The 23,867-nt window shown below is 58.6% G+C and overlaps 1 protein-coding gene across 1 annotated transcript in view; it reads left to right on the top strand.

Moving 5' to 3' along the window:
• LOC140402879 (integrator complex subunit 3-like) overlaps window positions 1–23,867 on the top strand; it is a 60,415-nt gene that overhangs the window by 13,891 nt on the left and 22,657 nt on the right. Inside the window, exons 4-7 of the mRNA XM_072490505.1 lie at window positions 2,955–2,999; window positions 10,149–10,268; window positions 11,725–11,878; window positions 20,798–20,866. Coding sequence (XP_072346606.1) covers window positions 2,955–2,999; window positions 10,149–10,268; window positions 11,725–11,878; window positions 20,798–20,866 — 388 coding nt within the window. The remainder of the gene's footprint in view (window positions 1–2,954; window positions 3,000–10,148; window positions 10,269–11,724; window positions 11,879–20,797; window positions 20,867–23,867) is intronic.

The raw sequence follows: 23,867 nt of genomic DNA, 5'->3' as shown, positions 1-23,867 counted from the left end.
AGAGTGCGGCGCTCCCTCAGTACTGACCCTCTGACCGTGCGGCGCTCCTCAGTACTGACCCTCTGACAGTGCGGCGCTCCCTCGATTCTGACCCTCTGACAGTGCGGCGCTCCCTCAGTACTGACACTCTGACAGTGCGGCGCTCCCTCAGTACTGACTACCCCACAGTGCGGCACTCCCTCAGTACTGACACTCCGACAGTGCGGCGCTCCCTCAGTACTGACCCTCTGACAGTGCGGCGCTCCCTCAGTACTGACCCTCCCACAGTGCGGCGCTCCCTCAGTACTGACCCTCCGACAGCGCGGCGCTCCCTCAGTACTGACCCTCTGACATGCGGCACTCCCTCAGTACTGACGCTCTGACAGTGCGGTACTCCCTCAGTACTGAACCTCCCACAGTGCGGTGCTCCCTCAGTACTGACTCTCTTGACAGTGCGGTGCTCCTCAGTACTGACCCTCTGACAGTGCGGCACTCCCTCAGTACTCACCCTCCCGACAGTGCGGCGCTCGCTATGCACTGACCCCCTGACAGTGCGGCACTCCCTCAGCACTTACCCTCTGACACTGCGGCACTCCCTCAGTACTGACACTCCGACAGTGCGGCACTCCCTCAGTACTGACCCTCTGACAGTGCGGCGCTCCCTCAGTTCTGACCCTCTGACAGTGCGGCGCTCCCTCAGTACTGACCCCCCCACAGTGCGGCGCTCCCTCAGTACTGACCCTCTGACAGTGCGCAGTGCAGCGCTCCCTCAGTACTGACCCTCCCACAATGCGGCGCTCCCTCAGTACTGACCCTCTGACAGTGCACTACTCCCTCAGTACTGACGCTCCGACAGTGCGGCACTCACTCAGTACGGACCGACCCACAGTGCGGTGCTCCTCAGTACTGACCCTCTGACAGTGCGGCACTCCCTCAGTACTGAACCTCTGACAGTGCGACACTCCCTCAGTACTGACCCTCTGACTGTGCGGCACTCCCTCAGTACTGACCCTCTGACAGTGCGGCACTCCCTCAGTACTGACCCTCTGACAGTGCGGCACTCCCTCAGTACTGGCCCCCCCACAGTGCGGTGCTCCCTCAGTACTGACCCTCTGACAGTGTGGCGCTCCCTCAGTACTGACCCCCCCCACAGTGCGGCGCTCCCTCAGTACTGACCCTCTGACAGTGCGGCGGTCCCTCAGTACTGACCCTCTGACAGTGCGGCACTCCCTCAGCACTGACCCTCTGACAGTGCGGCACTCCCTCAGTACTGGCCCCCCCACAGTGCGGTGCTCCCTCAGTACTGACCCCCCCACAGTGCGGCGCTCCCTCAGTACTGACCCCCCCACAGTGCGGCGCTCCCTCAGTACTGACCCTCTGACAGTGCGGCGCTCCCTCAGTACTGACTCTCTGACAGTGCGGCACTCCCTCAGTACTGACCCTCTGACAGTGCGGCGCTCCCTCAGTACTGACCCTCTGACAGTGCGGCGCTCCCTCAGTACTGACCCTCTGACAGTGTGGCGCTCCCTCAGTACTGACCCTCTGACAGTGCGGCACTCCCTCAGTACTGACCCTCTGACAGTGCGGCGCTCCCTCAGTACTGACCCTCTGACAGTGCGGCACTCCCACAGTACTGACCCTCTGATAGTGCGGCACTTCCTCAGTACTGACCCTCTGACAGTGCGGCACTTCCTCAGTACTAACCCTCTGACAGTGCGGCGCTCCCTCAGTACTGACCCCCCCACAGTGCGGCGCTCCCTCAGTACTGACCCTCTGACAGTGCGGCGCTCCCTCAGTACTGACCCTCTGACAGTGCGGCGCTCCCTCAGTACTGACCCCCCACAGTGCGGCGCTCCCTCAGTACTGACCCTCTGACAGTGCGGCACTCCCTCAGTACTGACCCTCTGACAGTGTGGCGCTCCCTCAGTACTGACCCTCTGACAGTGCGGCACTCCCTCAGTACTGACCCTCTGACAGTGCGGCGCTCCCTCAGTACTGACCCTCCCACAGTGCGGCACCCCCTCAATACTGACCCTCCCACAGTGCGGCACTCCCTCAGTACTGACCCTCCCACAGTGCGGCGCTCCCTCAGTACTGACCCTCTGACAGTGCGGCACTCCCTCAGTACTGACCCTCTGACAGTGCAGCGCTCCCTCAGCACTGACCCTCCCACAGTGCGGCACTCCCTCAGTACTGACCCTCTGACTGTGCAGCACTCCCTCAGTACTGACCCTCCGACAGTGCGGCACTCCCTCAGTACTGACCCTCTGACTGTGCGGCACTCCCTCAGTACTGACCCTCTGACAATGCAGCACTCCCTCAGTCCTGACCCTCTGACAGTGCGGCACTCCCTCAGTACTGACCCTCTGACAGTGCAGCACTCCCTCAGTCCTGACCCTCTGACTGTGCGGCACTCCCTCAGTACTGACCCTCTGACAGTGCGGCACTCCCTCAGTACTGACCCTCTGACAGCGCGGCACTCCCTCAGTACTGACCCTCTGACAGTGCGGCACTCCCTCAGTACTGACCCTCTGACAGTGCAGCACTCCCTCAGTACTGACCCTCTGACAGTGCGGCACTCCCTCAGTACTGACCCTCCCACAGTGCGGCGCTCCCTCAGTACTGACCCTCTGACAGTGCAGCACTCCCTCAGTACTGACCCTCTGACTGTGCGGCACTCCCTCAGTCCTGAAACATTTCCATCGCTTCACGATTGACGGCTGTGCCCTCGGCTGCCTGGAACCCTAAACTTTGGAATTCCGTCCCTTAACACCTCCATCGCTCTCTCCGTTCCTTTAAGACGCTCCTTAAAACTGGCATGTTTTAGCGGGCATCTGATCCTCTGTCCGTAGTACCTCCTGACGTTGCTTAGTGTCAAATTGTGGCTGATGCACATTTCGGTCGAGAACCTTTTGATCATTTCCCATATTCAGGTGGAGGGCGTCTTTCTGAACTGTTCACTGAATGTTTTCCAGATCTCTGGAGGAGTCGGTGGGGAAACCGCTTTATGTTACCTTCAGGTAGGTTTACGCGGCGAGTGCTATCTGCAGCTCGCGTGGACATAGCTCGCAGGCGCCAGTGTAACGTAGCGCTGCAGAACCCCCAGCCCGGGCGGCTCCATGTACCGCCCTGGACATGTCCTTTTGTACGTCCGCCGAGACTTTCGCCCGGACACGCGGAGCCGCCAGGTGTTGCCCCTCGGAACCAAAATGAACTGGAGCCTGTTTGCAGTATCGCGCTCGAGAAACACACTGTGAACAGGAGGGGGGCCATTCAGCCCCGTCGCGCCTGCTCCGCCATTTGCTGAGAACGTGACTGTTCTGACTGCGCCCTCAGCTCTATATTCCTGCCCCGCCCCCATTGCCCTTGTCAATCGATCTTCCCAACTCCACTTTAAAGACATTCGGTGACCCACAGCCTCCGCACGTCTTCGGGAAAGAGAATTCTACAGTCTAACGACCCTCAGTAGGAATTGGCCTTCGTCTCCCCCTCTTTTTGTTTTATAGATTTAGCGTACCCAATTACATTTTCCCAATTAAGGGGCAATTTAGCGCGGCCAATCCCACCCACCCTGCACATCTTTGGGTTGTGGGGGCAAAACCCACGCAGACACGGGGAGAATGTGCAAACTCCACACGGACAGCGACCCAGAGCCGGGATCGAACCTGGGACCTCGGCGCCGTGAGGCAGCAGTGCTAACCACCGTGCCGCCCCTTTCATCTCTCTTAAACAAGAGATCCCTAGCTAGGTAGCAAGGTAGCTCCGGGCAGCGATGTGGCTCGGGGCAGCGAGGTGGCTCGGGGCAGCGAGGTGGCTCGGGGCAGCGAGGTGGCTCGGGGCAGCGAGGTGGCTCGGGGCAGCGAGGTGGCTCGGGGCAGCGAGGTGGCTCGGGGCAGCGAGGTGGCTCGGGGCAGCGAGGTGGCTCGGGGCAGCGAGGTGGCTCGGGGCAGCGAGGTGGCTCGGGGCAGCGAGGTGGCTCGGGGCAGCGAGGTGGCTCGGGGCAGCGAGGTGGCTCGGGGCAGCGAGGTGGCTCGGGGCAGCGAGGTGGCTCGGGGCAGCGAGGTGGCTCGGGGCGGCGGGGTGGCTCGGGGCAGCGGGGTGGCTCGGGGCAGCGAGGTGGCTCGGGGCAGCGGGGTGGCTCGGGGCAGCGAGGTGGCTCGGGGCAGCGAGGTGGCTCGGGGCAGCGAGGTGGCTCGGGGCAGCGAGGTGGCTCGGGGCAGCGGGGTGGCTCGGGGCGGCGAGGTGGCTCGGGGCAGCGAGGTGGCTCGGGGCAGCGAGGTGGCTCGGGGCAGCGAGGTGGCTCGGGGCAGCGGTGCTCCAGGTGTGGCTCGGGGCAGCGAGGTGGCTCGGGGCAGCGAGGTGGCTCGGGGCAGCGAGGTGGCTCGGGGCAGCGAGGTGGCTCGGGGCAGCGGGGTGGCTCGGGGCAGCGAGGTGGCTCGGGGCAGCGAGGTGGCTCGGGGCAGCGAGGTGGCTCGGGGCAGCGAGGTGGCTCGGGGCAGCGAGGTGGCTCGGGGCAGCGAGGTGGCTCGGGGCAGCGAGGTGGCTCGGGGCAGCGAGGTGGCTCGGGGCAGCGAGGTGGCTCGGGGCAGCGAGGTGGCTCGGGGCAGCGAGGTGGCTCGGGGCAGCGGGGTCGCTCCGGGCAGCGGGGTGGCTCGGGGCAGCGAGGTGGCTCGGGGCAGCGAGGTGGCTCTGGGCAGCGGGGTCGCTCCGGGCAGCGAGGTGGCTCGGGGCAGCGAGGTGGCTCGGGGCAGCGGGGTCGCGCGGGGCAGCGAGGTGGCTCGGGGCAGCGAGGTGGCTCTCGGCAGCGAGGTGGCTCGGGGCAGCGAGGTCGCTCGGGTCAGCGAGGTGGCTCGGGGCAGCGAGGTGGCTCGGGGCAGCGGGGTGGCTCGGGGCAGCGAGGTGGCTCGGGGCAGCGAGGTGGCTCGGGGCAGCGAGGTGGCTCGGGGCAGCGAGGTGGCTCGGGGCAGCGGGGTGGCTCGGGGCAGCGAGGTGGCTCGGGGCAGCGGGGTGGCTCGGGGCAGCGAGGTGGCTCGGGGCAGCGAGGTGGCTCGGGGCAGCGAGGTGGCTCGGGGCAGCGGGGTGGCTCGGGGCAGCGAGGTGGCTCGGGGCGGCGAGGTGGCTCGGGGCAGCGAGGTGGCTCGGGGCAGCGAGGTCGCTCGGGTCAGCGAGGTGGCTCGGGGCAGCGAGGTGGCTCGGGGCAGCGGGGTGGCTCGGGGCAGCGAGGTGGCTCGGGGCAGCGAGGTGGCTCGGGGCAGCGAGGTGGCTCGGGGCAGCGAGGTGGCTCGGGGCAGCGGGGTGGCTCGGGGCAGCGAGGTGGCTCGGGGCAGCGGGGTGGCTCGGGGCAGCGAGGTGGCTCGGGGCAGCGAGGTGGCTCGGGGCAGCGAGGTGGCTCGGGGCAGCGGGGTGGCTCGGGGCAGCGAGGTGGCTCGGGGCAGCGAGGTGGCTCGGGGCGGCGAGGTGGCTCGGGGCGGCGAGGTGGCTCGGGGCAGCGAGGTGGCTCGGGGCAGCGAGGTGGCTCGGGGCAGCGAGGTGGCTCGGGGCAGCGAGATGGCTCGGGGCAGCGAGGTGGCTCGGGGCAGCGGGGTGGCTCGGGGCAGCGAGGTGGCTCGGGGCAGCGAGGTGGCTCGGGGCGGCGAGGTGGCTCCGGGCGGCGAGGTGGCTCCGGGTGTGGCCTCGCCAACACACGGTACAACTGCAGTAAAACCTCCCTACTTTTGGGCAGCACGGTAGCACAGTGGTTAGCACTGTTGCGTCACAGCGCCGGGGTCCCGTGTTCGATTCCCGGCTGGGTCACTGTCTGTGCGGAGTCTGCACGTCCTCCCCGTGTGTGCGTGGGTTTCCTCCGGGTGCTCCGGTTTCCTCCCACAGACCAAAGATGTGCAGGTTAGGTGGACTGGCCGTGCTAAATTGCCCCTTAGTGTCCAAAGATGTGCGGGTTAGGTGGACTGGCCGTGCTAAATTGCCCCTTAGTGTCCAAAGATGAGCGGGTTAGGTGGATTGGCCGTGCTAAATTGTCCCTTAGTGTCCAAAGATGTACAGGTTAGGTGGATTGGCCGTGCTAAATTGTCCCTTCTTGTCCAAAGATGAGCGGGTTAGGTGGCTTGGCCGTGCTAAATTGTCCCTTAGTGTCCAAAGATGTGCAGATTAGGTGGATGGGCCGTGCTAAATTGTCCCTTAGTGTCCAAAGATGTGCAGGTTAGGTGGATGAGCCGTGCTAAATTGTCCCTTAGTGTCCAAAGATGTACAGGTTAGGTGGATTGGCCATGCTAAATTGTCCCTTAGTGTCCAAAGATGTGCAGGTTAGGGGGATTGGCCGTGCTAAATTGCCCCTTAGTGTTCAAAGATGTACAGGTTAGGTGGATTGGCCGTGCTAAATTGCCCCTTAGTGTCCAAAGATGTGCGGGTTAGGTGGATTGGCCGTGTTAAATTGTCCCTTAGTGTCCAAAGATGTGCAGGTTAGGTGGATTGGCCGTGCTAAATTGCCCCTTAGTGTCCAAAGATGTGCGGGTTAGGTGGATTGGCCGTGCTAAATTGTCCCTTAGTGTCCAAAGATGTGCAGGTTAGGTGGATTGGCCATGCTAAAATGTCCCTTAGTGTCCAAAGATGTGCGGGTTAGGTGGATTGGCCGTGCTAAATTGTCCCTTAGTGTCCAAAGATGTGCAGGTTAGGTGGATTGGCCGTGCTAAATTGTCCCTTAGTGTCCAAAGATGTACAGGTTAGGTGGATTGGCCATGCTAAATTGTCCCTTAGTGTCCAAAGATGTGCAGGTTAGGGGGATTGGCCGTGCTAAATTGCCCCTTAGTGTTCAAAGATGTACAGGTTAGGTGGATTGGCCGTGCTAAATTGCCCCTTAGTGTCCAAAGATGTGCGGGTTAGGTGGATTGGCCGTGTTAAATTGTCCCTTAGTGTCCAAAGATGTGCAGGTTAGGTGGATTGGCCGTGCTAAATTGCCCCTTAGTGTCCAAAGATGTGCGGGTTAGGTGGATTGGCCGTGCTAAATTGTCCCTTAGTGTCCAAAGATGTGCAGGTTAGGTGGATTGGCCATGCTAAAATGTCCCTTAGTGTCCAAAGATGTGCGGGTTAGGTGGATTGGCCGTGCTAAATTGTCCCTTAGTGTCCAAAGATGTGCAGGTTAGGTGGATTGGCCGTGCTAAATTGTCCCTTAGTGTCCAAAGATGTGCAGGTTAGGTGGATTGGCCGTGCTAAATTGCCCCTTAGTGTCCAAAGATGTGCAGGTTAGGTGGATTGGCCGTGCTAAATTGCCCCTTAGTGTCCAAAAAAGGTTAGGAGGGGTTATTGGGTTACGGGGATAGGGTGGAAGTGAGGGCTTAAGTGGGTCAGTGCAGACTCGATGGGCCGAATGGCCTCCTGCACTGTGTCTTATATTCCAGCCTCCTCGCAGTTTGCCTTCCGAAACGTTTGCCCTCCCCTGCGTGCTCATGTTTTGTGATTCGCGCACCAGGACCCCCCCCCCCCAGATCCCTCTGCACCTCCGGGTTTTGCCATCTCTCTCCATTCACATAGTCTCCTGCATTCCTATTCTTCCTGCCAAAGAATTCGATTTATTGTCACGTGTACCGAGGTTACTGCGAACGGTATTGTCCTGCGTCCAGAAGTGGACCAGTTCACGTTTTCCTCCATTATACTGCATCTTCCGAACCTTTGCCCCCCTTCCTTTTAGAACATAGAACAATACAGCGCAGTACAGGCCCTTCGGCCCACGATGTTGCACCGAAACAAAAGCCATCCAACCTACACTATGCCATTATCATCCATATGTTTATCCAATAAACTTTTAAATACCCTCAATGTTGGCGAGTTCACTACTGTAGCAGGTAGGGCATTCCACGGCCTCACTACTCTTTGCGTAAAGAACCTACCTCTGACCTCTGTCCTATATCTATTACCCCTCAGTTTAAAGTTATGTCCCCTCGTGCCAGCCATATCCATCCGCGGGAGAAGGCTCTCACTGTCCACCCTATCCAACCCCCTGATCATTTTGTATGCCTCTATTAAGTCTCCTCTTAACCTTCTTCTCTCCAACGAAAACAACCTCAAGTCCATCAGCCTTTCCTCGTAAGATTTTCCCTCCATACCAGGCAACATCCTGGTAAATCTCCTCTGCACCCGCTCCAAAGCCTCCACGTCCTTCCTATAATGCGGTGACCAGAACTGTACGCAATACTCCAAATGCGGCCGGACCAGAGTTCTGTACAGCTGCAACATGACCTCCCGACTCCGGAACTCAATCCCTCTACCAATAAAGGCCAACACTCCATAGGCCTTCTTCACAACCCTATCAACCTGGGTGGCAACTTTCAGGGATCTATGTACATGGACACCGAGATCCCTCTGCTCATCCACACTTCCAAGAACTTTACCATTAGCCAAATATTCCGCATTCCTATTATTCCTTCCAAAGTGAATCACCTCACACTTCTCTACATTAAACTCCATTTGCCACCTCTCGGCCCAGCTCTGCAGCTTATCTATATCCCTCTGTAACCTGCTACATCCTTCCACACTATCGACAACACCACCGACTTTAGTATCGTCTGCAAATTTACTCACCCACCCTTCTGCGCCTTCCTCTAGGTCATTGATAAAAATGACAAACAGCAACGGCCCCAGAACAGATCCTTGTGGTACTCCACTTGTGACTGTACTCCATTCTGAACATTTCCCATCAACCACCACCCTCTGTCTTCTTTCAGCTAGCCAATTTCTGATCCACAGGATTTTGCAGGCTCTTGCGTACCCTTGACCACTTATTACCTCTGTGCTGTCTTAAACAATGCAGCCACCGTACAGTTGGACATCCAAGTCATTGACGCAGATTGATAATGGTTGCTGCCCCAGCACTGATTCCATGGCATTCGACGCGTTACAGTTTGCCATCCTGAAAATGACCCATTTATCCCTGCTCTCTGCTTCCTATTGGCTAACCTCTGTCCATGCTAATATGTTGCCCACACCACCGTCGGTGCAGTTATTTTGTGTCGTTGACCTTTGATGTGGCACCCAGCCCAAACCCCTTTTGCAAATTCCAAGTACACCACATCTTCAGGTTCCCCTTTATCTCGCCTTGCTTGTTACTTGCTCTCTGATAAACTAGTTGAACGTGATTTTAATCTATCACAAACCCATGTTGCCTCTGCCTGAGCAAATTATCATCATAGAGTTTACAGTGCAGAAGGAGGCCATTCGGCCCAACGAGTCTGCACCGGCTCTTGGAAAGAGCACCCTACCCAAGGTCCACACCTCCACCCTATCCCCATAACCCAGTAACCCCACCCAACACTAAGGGCAATTTATCGTGGCCAATCCACCTAACCTGCACATCTTTTGCACTGTGGGAGGAAACCGGAGCACCCGGAGGAAACCCACGCAGACACGGGGAGAACGTGCAGACTCCGCACAGACAGTGACCCAAGCCGGGAATCGAACCTCGGACCCTGAAGATGAAATGAAAATGAAAATGAAATGAAAATCGCTCATTGTCACAAGTAGGCTTCAAATGAAGTTACTGTGAAAAGCCGCTAGTCGCCACATTCCGGCGCCTGTTCGGGGAGGCCGGTACGGGAATCGGACCGTGCTGCTGGCCTGTCTTGGTCTGCTTTCAAAGCCAGCGATTTAGCCTCGTGTGCTGAACCAGCCCCTGGAGCTGTGAAGCAATTGTGCTACCCACAATGCTACCATGCTGCCCTCATGACTTCGGCAGTATCCTGGGTCTGAGCTCCTAAATAATGGATTCCCGCAATTTCCCTCTGACGAATGTTAGGCTATACTTTCCTGTTTCCCCCCTTCCTTGGGGCTGGCACGGCAGTTAGCACCGCTGCCTCACAGCGCCGGGGGGGGGCCGGGGTTCGGTTACGAGCTCCGGTCACTGTCGGTGCGGAGTCCGCACGTCCTCCCCGCGTGGGTGAGAGGGGGGTAACAGTTGAGCCGCTGCGGTGTGCACTGCGCGGGTACCCCCGCCACGTCGGTAGGGAGGGGGGGGGGGGTTTCCAGGATCGTGACACAACAACGCTGGCTGAACGGCTGGTTTGAGGTTAGGGTGTGGCGCGGAGCTGGCAGCGCATTTCGAGGTGCCGGAGGCTGCGGCTTTCCGAGCTGCTGTTTGCTGCGAGCGATGCTGAGAATCTTCCTGTCCCGTCTCTCTCGTTCAGGAACCTGTGTCAGATGCAGGAGGATAACAACAGCTTCTCGCTGCTCCTGGAGCTGTTGTCCGAACTGTACCAGAAGCAGCCCAAGATTGGCTACCACCTCCTCTACTACCTGCGAGCCAGGTATGAGCTCTCCGCAGCTGCCGCTGTCTCTCCGGGCGTTCTGCCGGGTAACTTCCATACAGGTGTAAATGTCTGGCGGGCCTGTGCGGTCACAACATCAGGAAACTGATTTCCAGGGTCAATCTTCTGAGTGGGAAGGAATAGTGTTGGACTGGACAGGGTGCATTAATCTGATACTCTGTCCCCATCAAACACTCCCAGGCCAGGTACAGCACGGGGTTAGATACAGAGTAAAGCTCCCTCTACACTGTCCCCATCAAACATTCCCAGGACAGGTACAGCACGGGGTTAGATACAGAGTAAAGCTCCCTCTACACTGTCCCCATCAAACACTCCCAGGATAGATACAGCACGGGGTTAGATACAGAGTAAAGCTCCCTCTACACTGTCCCCATCAAACACTCCCAGGACAGGTACAGCACGGGGTTGGATACAGAGTAAAGCTCCCTCGACACTGTCCCCATCAAACACTCCCAGGACAGGTACAACACAGGGTTAGATACAGAGTAAAGCTCCCTGTACACTGCCCCCATCAAACACTCCCAGGATAGATACAGCACGGGGTTAGATACAGAGTAAAGCTCCCTCCACACTGTCCCCATCAAACACTCCCAGGACAGGTACAGCACGGGGTTAGATACAGAGTAAAGCTCCCTCTACACTGTCCCCATCAAACACACCCAGGACAGGTACAGCACGGGGTTAGATACAGAGTAAAGCTCCCTCTACACTGTCCCCATCAAACACTCCCAGGACAGGTACAGCCCGGGATTAGATACAGAGTAAAGCTCCCTCTACACTGTCCCCATCAAACACTCCCAGGACAGGTACAGCACGGGGTTAGGTACAGAGTAAAGCTCCCTCTACACTGTCCCCATCAAACACAACCAGGACAGGTACAGCACGGGGTTAGATACAGAGTAAAGCTCCCTCTACACTGTCCCCATCAAACACAACCAGGACAGGTACAGCACGGGGTTAGATACAGAGTAAAGCTCCCTCTACACTGTCCCCATTAAACACTCCCAGGACAGGTACAGCACGGGGTTAGACACAGAGTAAAGCTCCCTCTACACTGTCCCCATCAAACACTCCCAGGACAGGTACAGCACGGGGTTAGATACAGAGTAAAGCTCCCTCTACACTGTCCCCGTCAAACACTCCCAGGACAGGTACAGCACGGGGTTAGATACAGAGTAAAGCTCCCTCTACACTGTCCCCATTAAACACTCCCAGGACAGGTACAGCACGGGGTTAGATACAGAGTAAAGCTCCCTCTGCACTGTCCCCATCAAACACTCCCAGGACAGGTACAGCACGGGGTTAGATACAGAGTAAAGCTCCCTCTACACTGTCCCCAACAAACACTCCCAGGACAGGTACAGCACGGGGTTAGACACAGAGTAAATCTCCCTCCGCCTTCCATTTCCCTTAATGCTCTGCTTGTTTTTTTCAGTAAAGCAGCGTTGGGGAAGATGAGACTGTACGAGTCCTTCGCACAGGCAACACAGCTCGGTGATCTCCATACCTGTCTAATGATGGATATGAAAGCGTGTCAGGAGGACGATATCCGGTTGCTCTGCTACCTCACCCCAACTATCTACACGTCGGTAAGGGCAGCCATTCCTACTGGTCTGGGTGTGTCCTGTGTTTCAGTGGGTGGCACTCTCCCGCCTGAGTGAAAGGGTCTGTGGGTCCAAGGCCACAATCTGCAGGGTCAGTACTGAGGGAGCGCCGCACTGTGAGAGGGTCAGTACTGAGGGAGTGCTGCACTGTCAGAGGGTCAGTACTGAGGGAGCGCCGCACTGTCAGAGGGTCAGTACTGAGGGAGCTCCGCACTGTCATAGGGTCAGTACTGAGGGAGTGCCGCACTGTGGGAGGGTCAGTACTGAGGGAGCGCCGCACTGTCAGAGGGTCAGTACTGAGGGAGCGCCGCACTGTCAGAGGGTCAGTACTGAGGGAGTGCCGCACTGTCAGAGGGTCAGTACTGAGGGAGCGCCGCACTGTCAGAGGGTCAGTACTGAGGGAGTGCCGCACTGTCAGAGGGTCAGTACTGAGGGAGTGCTGCACAGTGGGAGGGTCAGTACTGAGGGAGTGCCGCACTGTCAGAGGGTCAGTACTGAGGGAGTGCCGCACTCTGGGAGGGTCAGTACTGAGGGAGCACCGTACTGTCAGAGGGTCAGTACTGAGGGAGTGCCGCACTGTCAGAGCGGCAGTACTGAGGGAGTGCCGTACTGTCAGAGGGTCAGTACTGAGGGAGTGCCGCACTGTCAGAGGGTCAGTACTGAGGGAGGGCCTCACTGTCAGAGGGTCAGTACTGAGGGAGTGCCGCACTGTCAGAGGGTCAGTACTGAGGGAGGGCCGTACTGTCGGAGAGTCGGTATTGAGGGAGCACCGTACTGTCAGAGGGTCAGTACTGAGGGAGTGCCGCACTGTCAGAGGGTCAGTACTGGGGCAGCGCTGCACTGTCAGAGGGTCAGTACTGAGGGAGTGCTGTACTGTCAGAGCGGCAGTACTGAGGGAGTGCCGTACTGTCGGAGGGTCAGTACCGAGGGTGCGCCGCTCTGTGGGAGGGTCAGTGCTGAGGGAGCGCCGCACTGTGGGAGGGTCAGCACTGAGGGAGCGCCGCACTGCGGGGGGTCAGTACTGAGGGAGGGCCGCACTGTCAGAGGGTCAGTACTGAGAGAGCGCCGCACTGTCAGAGGGTCAGTACTGAGGGAGTGCCGTACTGTCAGGGTCAGTACTGAGGGAGCGCTGCACTGTCAGAGCGTCAGTACTGAGGGAGTGCCGCACTCTGGGAGGGTCAGTACTGAGGGAGCGCCGCACTGTCAGAGGGTCATTACTGAGGGAGGGCCGCACTGTCAGAGGGTCAGTACTGAGGGAGCGCCGCACTGTCAGAGGGTCAGTACTGAGGGAGTGCCGTACTGTCAGAGGGTCAGTACTGAGGGAGTCCCGTACTGTCAAAGCGGCAGTACTGAGGGAGTGCCGCACTGTCAGAGGGTCAGTACTGAGGGAGTGCCGCACTCTGGGAGGGTCAGCGCTGAGGGAGTGCCGCATTGTCGGAGGGTCAGCACTGAGGGAGTGCTGCACTGTGGGAGGGTCAGTACGGAGGGAGTGCCGTACTGTCAGAGGGTCAGTACTGAGGGTGCGCCGCACTGTGGGAGGGTCAGTACTGAGGGAGCGCCGCACTGTCGGAGGGTCAGTACTGAGGGAGCGCCGCACTGCCGGAGGGTCAGTACTGAGGGAGCGCCGCACTGCCGGAGGGTCAGTACTAAGGGAGTGCTGCACTGTCGGGGGGGGCAGTACTGAGCGAGCGCCGCACTGTCGGAGGGTCAGTACTGAGGGAGGGCCGCACTGTCAGAGGGTCATTACTGAGGGAGGGCCGCACTGTCAGTGCAACAGTACTGAGGGAGTGCCGCACTGTGGGAGGGTCAGTACTGAGGGAGCGCAGCACTGTCAGAGGGTCAGTACTGAGGGAGTGCCACACTGTCAGAGGGTCTGTACTGAGGGAGCGCCGCACTGTCAGAGGGTCAGTACTGAGGGAGCGCCGCACTGTCAGAGCGACAGTACTGAGGGAGTGCCGCACTGGGAGGGTCAGTACTGAGGGAGCGCAGCACTGTCAGAGGGTCAGTACTGAGGGAGTGCCGCACTGTCAGAGCGTCAGTACTGAGGGAGTGCCGCACTCTGGGAGGGTCAGCGCTGAGGGAGTGCCGCACTGTGGGAGGGTCAGTACTGAGAGAGTGCCGCACTGTGTGAGGGTCAGTGCTGAGGGAGCTCCGCACTGTCAGAGGGTCTGTACTGAGGGAGCGCTGCACTGTGTGAGGGTCAGTACTGAGGGAGTGCCGCACTGTCGGAGGGTCAGTACTGAGGGAGCGCCGCACTGTCAGAGGGTCAGTACTGAGGGAGCGCCGCACTGTGGGAGGGTCAGTACTGAGGGAGTGCCGCACTGTCAGAGGGTCAGTACTGAGGGAGCGCCGCACTGTGGGAGGGTCAGTACTGAGGGAGTGCCGCACTGTCAGAGGGTCAGTACTGAGGGAGTGCCGCACTGTCAGAGGGTCAGTACTGAGGGAGCGCCGCACTGTGGGAGGGTCAGTACTGAGGGAGTGCCGCACTGTCAGAGGGTCAGTACTGAGGGAGCGCCGCACTGTCAGAGGGTCAGTACTGAGGGAGCGCCGCACTGTCGGAGGGTCAGTACTGAGGGAGTGCCGCACTGTCAGAGGGTCAGTACTGAGGGAGCGCCGCACTGTCAGAGGGTCAGTACTGAGGGAGCGCCGCTCTGTGGGAGGGTCAGTACTGAGGGAGTGCCGCACTGTCGGAGGGTTAGTGCTGCATTTAAGATGATGGTGTCTTTCAGATGAGTCACTGCTCACGCTCCCTCATTGGAGCTGGATGCCATTCGGCCCTTCGAGTCTGCCTCGTTACTCAACAAGATCGTGGGTGATCCCACGTCTCCTAACAATCCCGAGTCCAGCCGGTGCTCCCTGCCCCCCCCCCCCTCATTGTATTGTACTCTACATCGCCTCCCCTTGGCGAGGGTGCGAACTCCAGCTGGGGCTGAAACCTCTCTGGCCCTACCTGCGTGACGGCCGATGCTGAACAAGGTGACGCTTCCCAGCAGGAAAGAATGGGTGAATTTCCACCACTGGCTGTCCGCCCCCCACCCCCCCCTCTGGTCCGTGTGCTGATGTTACTGCTCCACCTGTGCCCCGTGGGGGCCTCCGTCACGCTATCCTTCTGTTCCTGCCCCCCTCCTCTGTCCATCCGGCTGTCCCTCAATAATGAGCACTGACCTTTTTTAAAACTGCAATTGATACCGACTCTGCCTTGGGCCCTGCACGTCTCTGTGCAGCCTCTCCTCGATCCCACCTATAGAATCATCAAATTTACTGTGCAGGAGGCGGTCGTTCGGCCCATCAGGTCTGCACCGGCCCTTTGGAAAGAGCACCCTGCTCAAGCCCACCCTCTCCCAGTGACCCCCACCTAACCTTTTTTGGAGACTATGGGGCAATTTGGCGCGGCCAATCCACCTAACCCGCACATCTTTGGACTGTGGGAGGAAACCGGAGCACCCGGAGGAAACCCACGCAGACACGGGGAGGACGTGCAGACTCCGCACAGGCAGTGACCCGAGCCGGGAATCGAACCCGGGACCCTGGAGCTGTGAAGCCACTTGTGCTACGGTGCTGACCTGCTGCATTTTACCAGAATTTTCCCTTTTTAACCCCCTTAAAGGTATCTCTGCTACACCCCTGTGGGAGGGTATCTCCCCGGGTAAAATTCTCCTGAATTCCCCGTTGCATCCATTAGCGTCGGTCGCATAGAGATGGACCCCCCCCCCCCAAATTCTCATCTCCCGGGAGGCAGCAGCGTCCCTGCGTCGAGCCCTGTCCAACGTTTTCACCTTCTGGTACATCATATCGGGTCACCTCCCTTTTTACACACAAGATTTCCTGCCTCTTCAGTGATCACTCAGCTCGCACCTTCGGCTGCAGAAATTGACAGACAAAAGCGTAGTGTTATTTTTAGACCTTTGATGGATTTGAGTCGAGTTGTTTTTTTCAATCATTTTTATTCAAATTCCTGGGACCTACCGCCCTCGTTACACCCTTCAAAACATCCTGCAGCGCGGGGCAAGCCCAGAACATGTGGGTGTGATTTGCTGGGCTCCCTGAGCACCTATCACACCTATCCTCGCACCCAAAGAACCGGCTTATCCTTGCCCTGGTCATATGAGCCCTATACAGCACCTTAAATTGTATGAGGCTGAGCCTCGCGCAAGAGGAGGAAGAATTCACTCTCCCCAGGGCATCCGCTCACGTCCCCTCGTCAATCTCCTCACCCAACTTCTCCTCTCACTTACCCTTTAGCTCCTCCACCGAGGCCTCCTCCTCCTCCTGCATCACCTGATACGTTGCCGAGATCCTTCCCTCTCCAACCCACCCCCCCTGACACACCCTGTCCTGGACCCCGCGTGGCGGCAACAGCGGGAACTCCACCACCTGTCACCGAACAAACGCCCTGACCTGTATATATCTGAAGGTGTTCCCCGGGGGGAGCCCAAACTTCTCCAGCTCACCCAGGCTCGCGAACTTTCCGTCCACAAACAGGTCCCCCATCCTTCCAATACCTACCCTGTGCCAGCTCAGAAACCCTCCGTCCATCCTCCCCGGGACAAACCGGTGGTTCCCCCGAATCGGGGGCCACACCGAGGCCCCCTCCTCCCCCCGTGACGCCTCCATTGCCCCCCAAATTTTGAGGGTAGCCGCCACCACCGGGCTCGTGGTATACCTCGTTGGAGGAAGCGGCAGCGGTGCCGTCACCAGCGCCTCCAGGCTCGTGCCCACACGGCGCCATCTCCAGCCTCTTCCATGCCGCCTCATCCCCCTCCATCACCCACTTACGCACCATTGCCACGTTGGCGGCCCAATAATACCCACAGAGGTTTGGCAGCGCCAAGCACCGCTCCAGGAACACCCTTCTCACCCTCGGGGTCTTCTGCGCCCACACAAACCCCATAACGCTCCTGTTAACCCGCCTGAAGAAGGCCCTAGGGATCAGGATGGGGAGGCATTGGAACAGGAACAAAAACCTCGGGAGCACCGTCATTTTAACTGACTGCACCCTACCCGCCAGGGAGAGTGGCAGCACGTCCCACCTCTTAAACTCCTCCTCCATCTGCTCCACCAGCCTCGTGAAGTTAAGCTTGTGTAGGGGCCCCAGCGCCTAGCCACCTGGACCCCCAGGTACCTGAAGCTCCTCGCCGCCCTTTTTAGCGGGAGCTCACCAATCCCCCTCTCCTGGTCCCCCGGGTGCACTACGAACAACTCGCTCTTCCCCATATTAAGCTTGTACCCGGAGAAATCCTCATCACCTCCGCCATTCCCCTCACCGGGTCCGCCACATATAGCAGCAAATCATCCGCATAGAGCGACACCCGATGCTCCTCCCCACCCCGCACCAGCCCCCTCCAGTTCCTCGACTCCCTCAATGCCATGGCCAGGGGTTCAATCGCCAGCGCAGAGCAGGGGGACAGGGGACACCCCTGCCTCGTTCCCCGGTGTAGCCGGAAATACTCTGATCTCCTTCTGTTTGTGGCCACACTCGCCACCGGGGCCTCATACAGCAGCTTCACCCACCTGACGAACCCCTCCCCGAACCCAAACCTTTTCAACACCTCCCACAGGTACCCCCATTCCACCCTCACAAAGGCCTTCTCCGCATCCATCGCCGCCACTATCTCCGCCTCCCCTTCCATTGCCGGCATCATTATAACATTCAAGAGCCTCCGTACATTAGTATTCAACTGCCTCCCTTTCACGAACCCTGTCTGATCCTCGTGTATGACCTGCAGCACACAGTCCTCTATCCTCATGGCCAAAACCTTTGCCAGCAACTTTGCATCTACATTTAAGAGTGAGATCGGCCTATATGTCCCACTTCAGGATCAGGGAAATCAGCGCTCTAGACATCGTCGGGGGCAGAGCCCCCCCTTACCTTGCCTCGTTATAGGTCCTTACCAACAGCGGGCCCAGCAGGTCCACATACTTCTTGTAAAATTCAACCAGGAACCCATCTGGCCCTGGTGCCTTCCCGCCTGCATGTTCCCTATCCCGTTGACCAACTCCTCCAACCCAACTGGCGCCCCCAACCCTGCCACCTGCCCCTCGTCCACCCTCGGAAACCGCAGCCGGTCCAGGAAGCGACCCATCCCTCACTCCTCCAGTGGGGGCTCAGACCGGTACAGTTCCTCGTAGAAGTCCCTGAAGACCCCATTGATACCCACCGCACTTGGCACCGTGTTCCCTCCTCCATCCCTAACTCCCCCGATCTCCCTATCTGCCTCTCGCTTCCGAAGCTGGTGCGCCAGCCTCCGGCTCGCCTTTTCTCCGTATTCATATACCGCCCCCTGCGCCTTCCTCCACTGCGCCTCCGCCTTTCTGGTGGTCAACAAATCGAACTCAGCCTGGAGGCTACGCCGCTCCCTCAGCGATCCCTCCTCCGGGGCCTCCGCGTACCTCCTATCCACCCTCACCATTTCCCCCACCAACCTCTCCCTCTCTCTCCTCTCCCCCCTCTCCTTGTGTGCCCTAATGGAGATCAGCTCTCCTCTGACCACCGCCTTCAGCGCCTCCCAGACCACCCCTACTTGCACCTCCCCATTGTCATTAGCCTCCAGGTACCTCTCTATACACCCCCGGACCCGCCCGCTCACCTCCTCGTCCTCCAGCAACCCCACCTCTCGGCGCCACAGCGGGCACTGGTCCCTCCCCTCCCCCAACTCGAGGTCCACCCAGTGCGGAGCATGATCAGAAATGGCTGTCGCCGAGTACTCCGTATCCTCCACCCTCGGAATCAGCGCCCTGCTCATGACAAAAAAGTCAATCCGGGAGTAGGCCTTGTGGACGTGGGAGAAGAATGAAAATTCCCTGGCCCCCGGCCTCGCAAACCTCCATGGATCCACCCCTCCCATCTGGTCCATGAACCCCCACAGCACCTTGGCCGCCGCTGGCCTCCTGCCCGTCCTAGACCGAGAGCGATCCAATGTCGGATCCAGCACCGTGTTGAAATCTCCCCCCCATTATCAGGCCCCCTGTCTCCAGGTCCGGAATCCGGCCCAGCATACGCCGCATGAACCCCGCATCGTCCCAATTCGGGGCGTATTGACCAACACCACCCGCTCCCCCTGCAGCTTACCACTTACCATCACATACCTACCGCCATTGTCTGCCACAATGCTCGACGCCTCGAACGACACTCTCTTCCCCACCAAGATCGCCACCCCCCGATTTTGTGCATCCAAACCCGAATGAAACACCTGCCCTGCCCACCCCTTTCTCAACCTTACCTGATCCGCCACCCTCGGGTGCGTCTCCTGAAGCATGGCCACATCCGCCTTCAGCCCCTTCAGGTGCGCGAACACCCGGGCCCGCTTGGCTGGCCCGTTCAGTCCACTGACATTCCAGGTTATCAGCCGGATCAGGGGGCGACTCACCCCTCTTCCCCCGCTGACTAGCCACAGCCCTTCCTAGGCCAGCCACGTGCCCGCGCCCCCCCACACGGCCCATTCCCCACAGCGGCAGACCCCCGCCCCGATCTCCTCTACCAACCCCAGCTCCCCCTTGGCCATTCCAGCAGCAACCCGGTCCCCCCCGAGCTGCATTGCTCCCCCTCATTGCACTCCCGTAAGTCAGCTGACTCCTGCTGACCCCGGCCACTCCTGCTGCTCCATCGACCCCTCCCCCCCCCCAGTGTGGAACTTCCCCTCCCCCGCGGGGCCCCATCTCCCCTACCGACCATCAACCCCCCAAGCAGTTTACCCCCCCCCCCCCCCCCAACGAGCCCGCCCGGCGGACCTAATCAAAACAATGCCCAATCAACCCCCAAAAAACAAAGAACCCCCCCCTCGAAACACAGCCCAACAATCCCCAACCATCCCTCCACCGCGACCCCTCATCCCCGACCCTCAGTCTGAGTCCAGTTTTTCGGCCTGAACAAAGGCCCACGCCTCCTCCGGGGACTCGAAATAATGGTGTTGATCCTTATAGGTGACCCACAGACGCGCCGGCTGCAGCATCCCGAACTTCACCCCCTTCCTGTGCAGCACCGCCTTCGCCCGGTTGTAACCGGCCCTCTTCTTCGCCACCCCCGCGCTCCAATCCTGGTAGATCCGGACCTCCGCGTTCTCCCACCTGCTGCTCCGCTCCTCCTTGGCCCACCTTAACACGCACTCTCGATCGGCAAACCGGAGGAACCGCACCAGCACCGCCCGCGGCGGCTCACTGGGCTTGGGCCTCCTCGCCAGCACTCGGTGGGCCCCCTCCAGCTCCAAGGGCCCCTGAAAGGCCCCCGCTCCCATCAGCGAATTCAGCATGGTGCCCACGTAGGCCCCCACGTCCGATCCCTCCGGGAGACCCAGGATCCGCAGGTTCTTCCGCCTCGACCGGTTCTCCATCTCCTCGAACCTCGCCCGCCATTTCTTGTGGAGCGCCTCGTGCGCCTCCACCTTCACCGCCAGGCCCAGGATCTCTTCCTCGTTCTCCAAGACCTCCTGCTGGGCCGCCGCCCCTTGGTCCGCCTGGGTCTCCAGCAGCTTATCGATTGAAGCCTTCATCGGCTCCAGCAGCTCTGCTTTCAGTTCCTTAAAACAGCGCTGGAGAAGCTGCTGCTGCTCTTGCGCCCACTGCCTCCACGCTGCCTGGTCTCCGCCCGCCGCCACCATGGTCCTCCTCCCTCGCACCTTTCTTTGCTTCAATGCCACTTTTTAAATCGCCCCACTCCTGGTCCAATCCATACACTATCGGGGAAATGTCCCCTTCCCACACCTGAAACGTTGAACAAGCGCCGTTACGGGCCCTAAAAGAAGCCCAAAAGTCCGTTTTTAGCGGGAGGTGACGAACGTGCGACTTAGCTCCGCATAGCCGCAACCGGAACCTTGAGTAGAGTTTTTAAGGTGGCTCGTGTGTGTGGAGGCAGAAGGGGCTCATGTTGGCATCAGCGAGCGCGTGACATTCATTCTCTTCACGTTCCAGTTCCCCGATGAAACCTTGCGGAGCAGCGAACTCCTCAACATGATCGTCGCGGTCATCGACTCGGCACAGGTCAGTCCCGGGCATTAGGTGTCAGCTTCACCTGGTGTTGCGTGGGTGGTATGTCACATTCTTCACCGGCAAAACCGTACCCGTCCCCACCAGTACTGTGCCCCAGTGTTATACAGTGAAATCCCCATCCCCACCAGTACTGTACCCCAGTGTTATACAGTGAAATCCCCATCCACACCAGTACTGTACCCCAGTGTTAGACAGTGAAATCCCCATCCCCACCAGTACTGTACCCCAGTGTTATACAGTGACAGACCCGTCCCCACCAGTACTGTACCCCAGTGTTATACAGTGACAGACCCGTCCCCACCAGTACTGTACCCCAGTGTTATACAGTGAAATCCCCATCCCCACCAGTACTGTACCCCAGTGTTATACAGTGAAATCCCCATCCCCACCAGTACTGTACCCCAGTGTTGTACAGTGACAGACCCGTCCCCACCAGTACTGTACCCCAGTGTTATACAGTGACAGACCCGTCCCCACCAGTACTGTACCCCAGTGTTATACAGTGAAATCCCCATCCCCACCAGTACTGTACCCCAGTGTTATACAGTGACAGACCCGTCCCCACCAGTACTGTACCGCTGTGTTATACAGTGACAGACCCGTCCCCACCAGTACTGTACCCCAGTGTTATACAGTGACAGACCCGTCCCCGCCAGTATTGAACCCCAGTGTTATACAGTGACAGGGCCATCCCCACCAGTACTGTGCCCAGTGTTATACTGTGACAGACCCGTCCCCACCAGTACTGTACCGCAGTGTTATACAGTGACAGACCTGTCCCCACCAGTACTGTACCCCAGTGTTATACAGTGAAATCCCCATCCCCACCAGTACTGTACCCCAGTGTTATACAGTGACAGACCCGTCCCCACCAGTACTGTACCCCAGTGTTATACAGTGACAGACCCGTCCCCACCAGTACTGTACCCCAGTGTTATACAGTGAAATCCCCATCCCCACCAGTACTGTACCCCAGTGTTATACAGTGACAGACCCGTCCCCACCAGTACTGTACCGCAGTGTTATACAGTGACAGACCCGTCCCCACCAGTACTGTACCCCAGTGTTATACAGTGACAGACCCGTCCCCACCAGTACTGTGCCCAGTGTTATACAGTGAAATCCCCATCCCCACCAGTACTGTACCCCAGTGTTATACAGTGACAGACCCATCCCCACCAGTACTGTACCCCAGTGTTATAGTGACAGACCTGTCCCCACCAGTACTGTACCCAATGTTACACAGTGACAGATCCGTCCCCACCAGTACTGTACCCCAGTGTTATCCAGTGAAATCCCCATCCCCGCCAGTACTGTACCCCAGTATTATACAGTGGCAGACCTGTCCCCACCAGTACTGTACCCCAATGTTATACAGTGACAGACCCGTCCCCACCAGTACTGTACCCCAGTGTTATACAGTGACAGATCCATCCCCACCAGTACTGTACCCCAGTGTTATAGTGACAGACCTGTCCCCACCAGTACTGTACCCAGTGTTACACAGTGACAGATCCGTCCCCACCAGTACTGTACCCCAGTGTTATCCAGTGAAATCCCCATCCCCGCCAGTACTGTACCCCAGTATTATACAGTGGCAGACCTGTCCCCACCAGTACTGTACCCCAATGTTATACAGTGACAGACCCATCCCAACCAGTACTGTACCCCAGTGTTATACAGTGACAGACCCGTCCCCACCAGTACTGTACCCCAGTGTTATACAGTGACAGACACGTCGCCACTAGTACTGTACCCGTGTTACACAGTGACAGACCCATCCCCATCAGTACTGTACCCCAGTGTTATACAGTGACACACCCATCCCCACCAGTATTTTACCCCAGTGTTATACAGTGACAGACCCATCCCCACCAGTACTGTCCCCCAGTGTTATACAGTGACAGACCCGTCCCCACCAGTACTGTACCCCAGTGTTATACAGAGACAGACCAGTCCCCACTTGTACTGTACCCCAGTGTTATACAGTGAAATCCCCATCCCCACCAGTACTGTACCCCAGTATTATACAGTGACAGACCCGTCCCCACCAATACTGTACCACAATGTTATACAGTGACAGACCCATCCCCACCAGTACTGTACCCCAGTGTTACACAGTGACAGACCCGTCCCCACCAGTACTGTACCCCAGTGTTATACAGTGAAATCCCCATCCCACCAGTACTGTACCGCAGTGTTATTCAGTGACAGACCCGTCCCCACCAGTACTGTACCCCAGTGTTATACAGTGAAATCCCCATCCCCACCAGTACTGTACCCCAGTGTTACACAGTGACAGACCCGTCCCCACCAGTACTGTACCCCAGTGTTATTCAGTGAAATCCCCATCCCCGCCAGTACTGTACCCCAGTATTATACAGTGAAATCCCCATCCCCACCAGTACTGTACCCCAATGTTATACAGTGACAGACCCGTCCCCACCAGTACTGTACCCCAGTGTTATAAAGTGACAGACACGTCCCCACCAGTACTGTACCCCAATGTTATATAGTGATAGACCCGTCCTCACCAGTACTGTACCCCAGTGTTATATAGTGATAGACCCGTCCCCACCAGTACTATACCCCAGTGTTATACAGCGACAGACCCGCCCCACCAGTACTGTACCCCAGTGTTATACAGTGACAGACCCGTCCCCAACAGTACTGTACCCCAGTGTTATACAGTGACAGACCCGTCCCCACGAGTACTGTACCCCAGTGTTATACAGTGACAGACCCGTCCCCACCAGTACTGTACCCCAGTGTTATACAGAGACAGACCAGTCCCCACCAGTACTGTACCCCAGTGTTATACAGTGAAATCCCCATCCCCACCAGTACTGTACCCCAGTATTATACAGTGACAGACCCGTCCCCACCAATACTGTACCCCAATGTTATACAGTGACAGACCCATCCCCACCAGTACTGTACCCCAGTGTTATACAGTGACAGACCCGTCCCCACCAGTACTGTACCCCAGTGT

The sequence above is a fragment of the Scyliorhinus torazame genome, chromosome 26 (genome assembly GCF_047496885.1).
Source record: "Scyliorhinus torazame isolate Kashiwa2021f chromosome 26, sScyTor2.1, whole genome shotgun sequence".
Classification (NCBI taxonomy): domain Eukaryota; kingdom Metazoa; phylum Chordata; class Chondrichthyes; order Carcharhiniformes; family Scyliorhinidae; genus Scyliorhinus; species Scyliorhinus torazame.
This window is presented reverse-complemented; position numbering and strand designations above follow the sequence as displayed.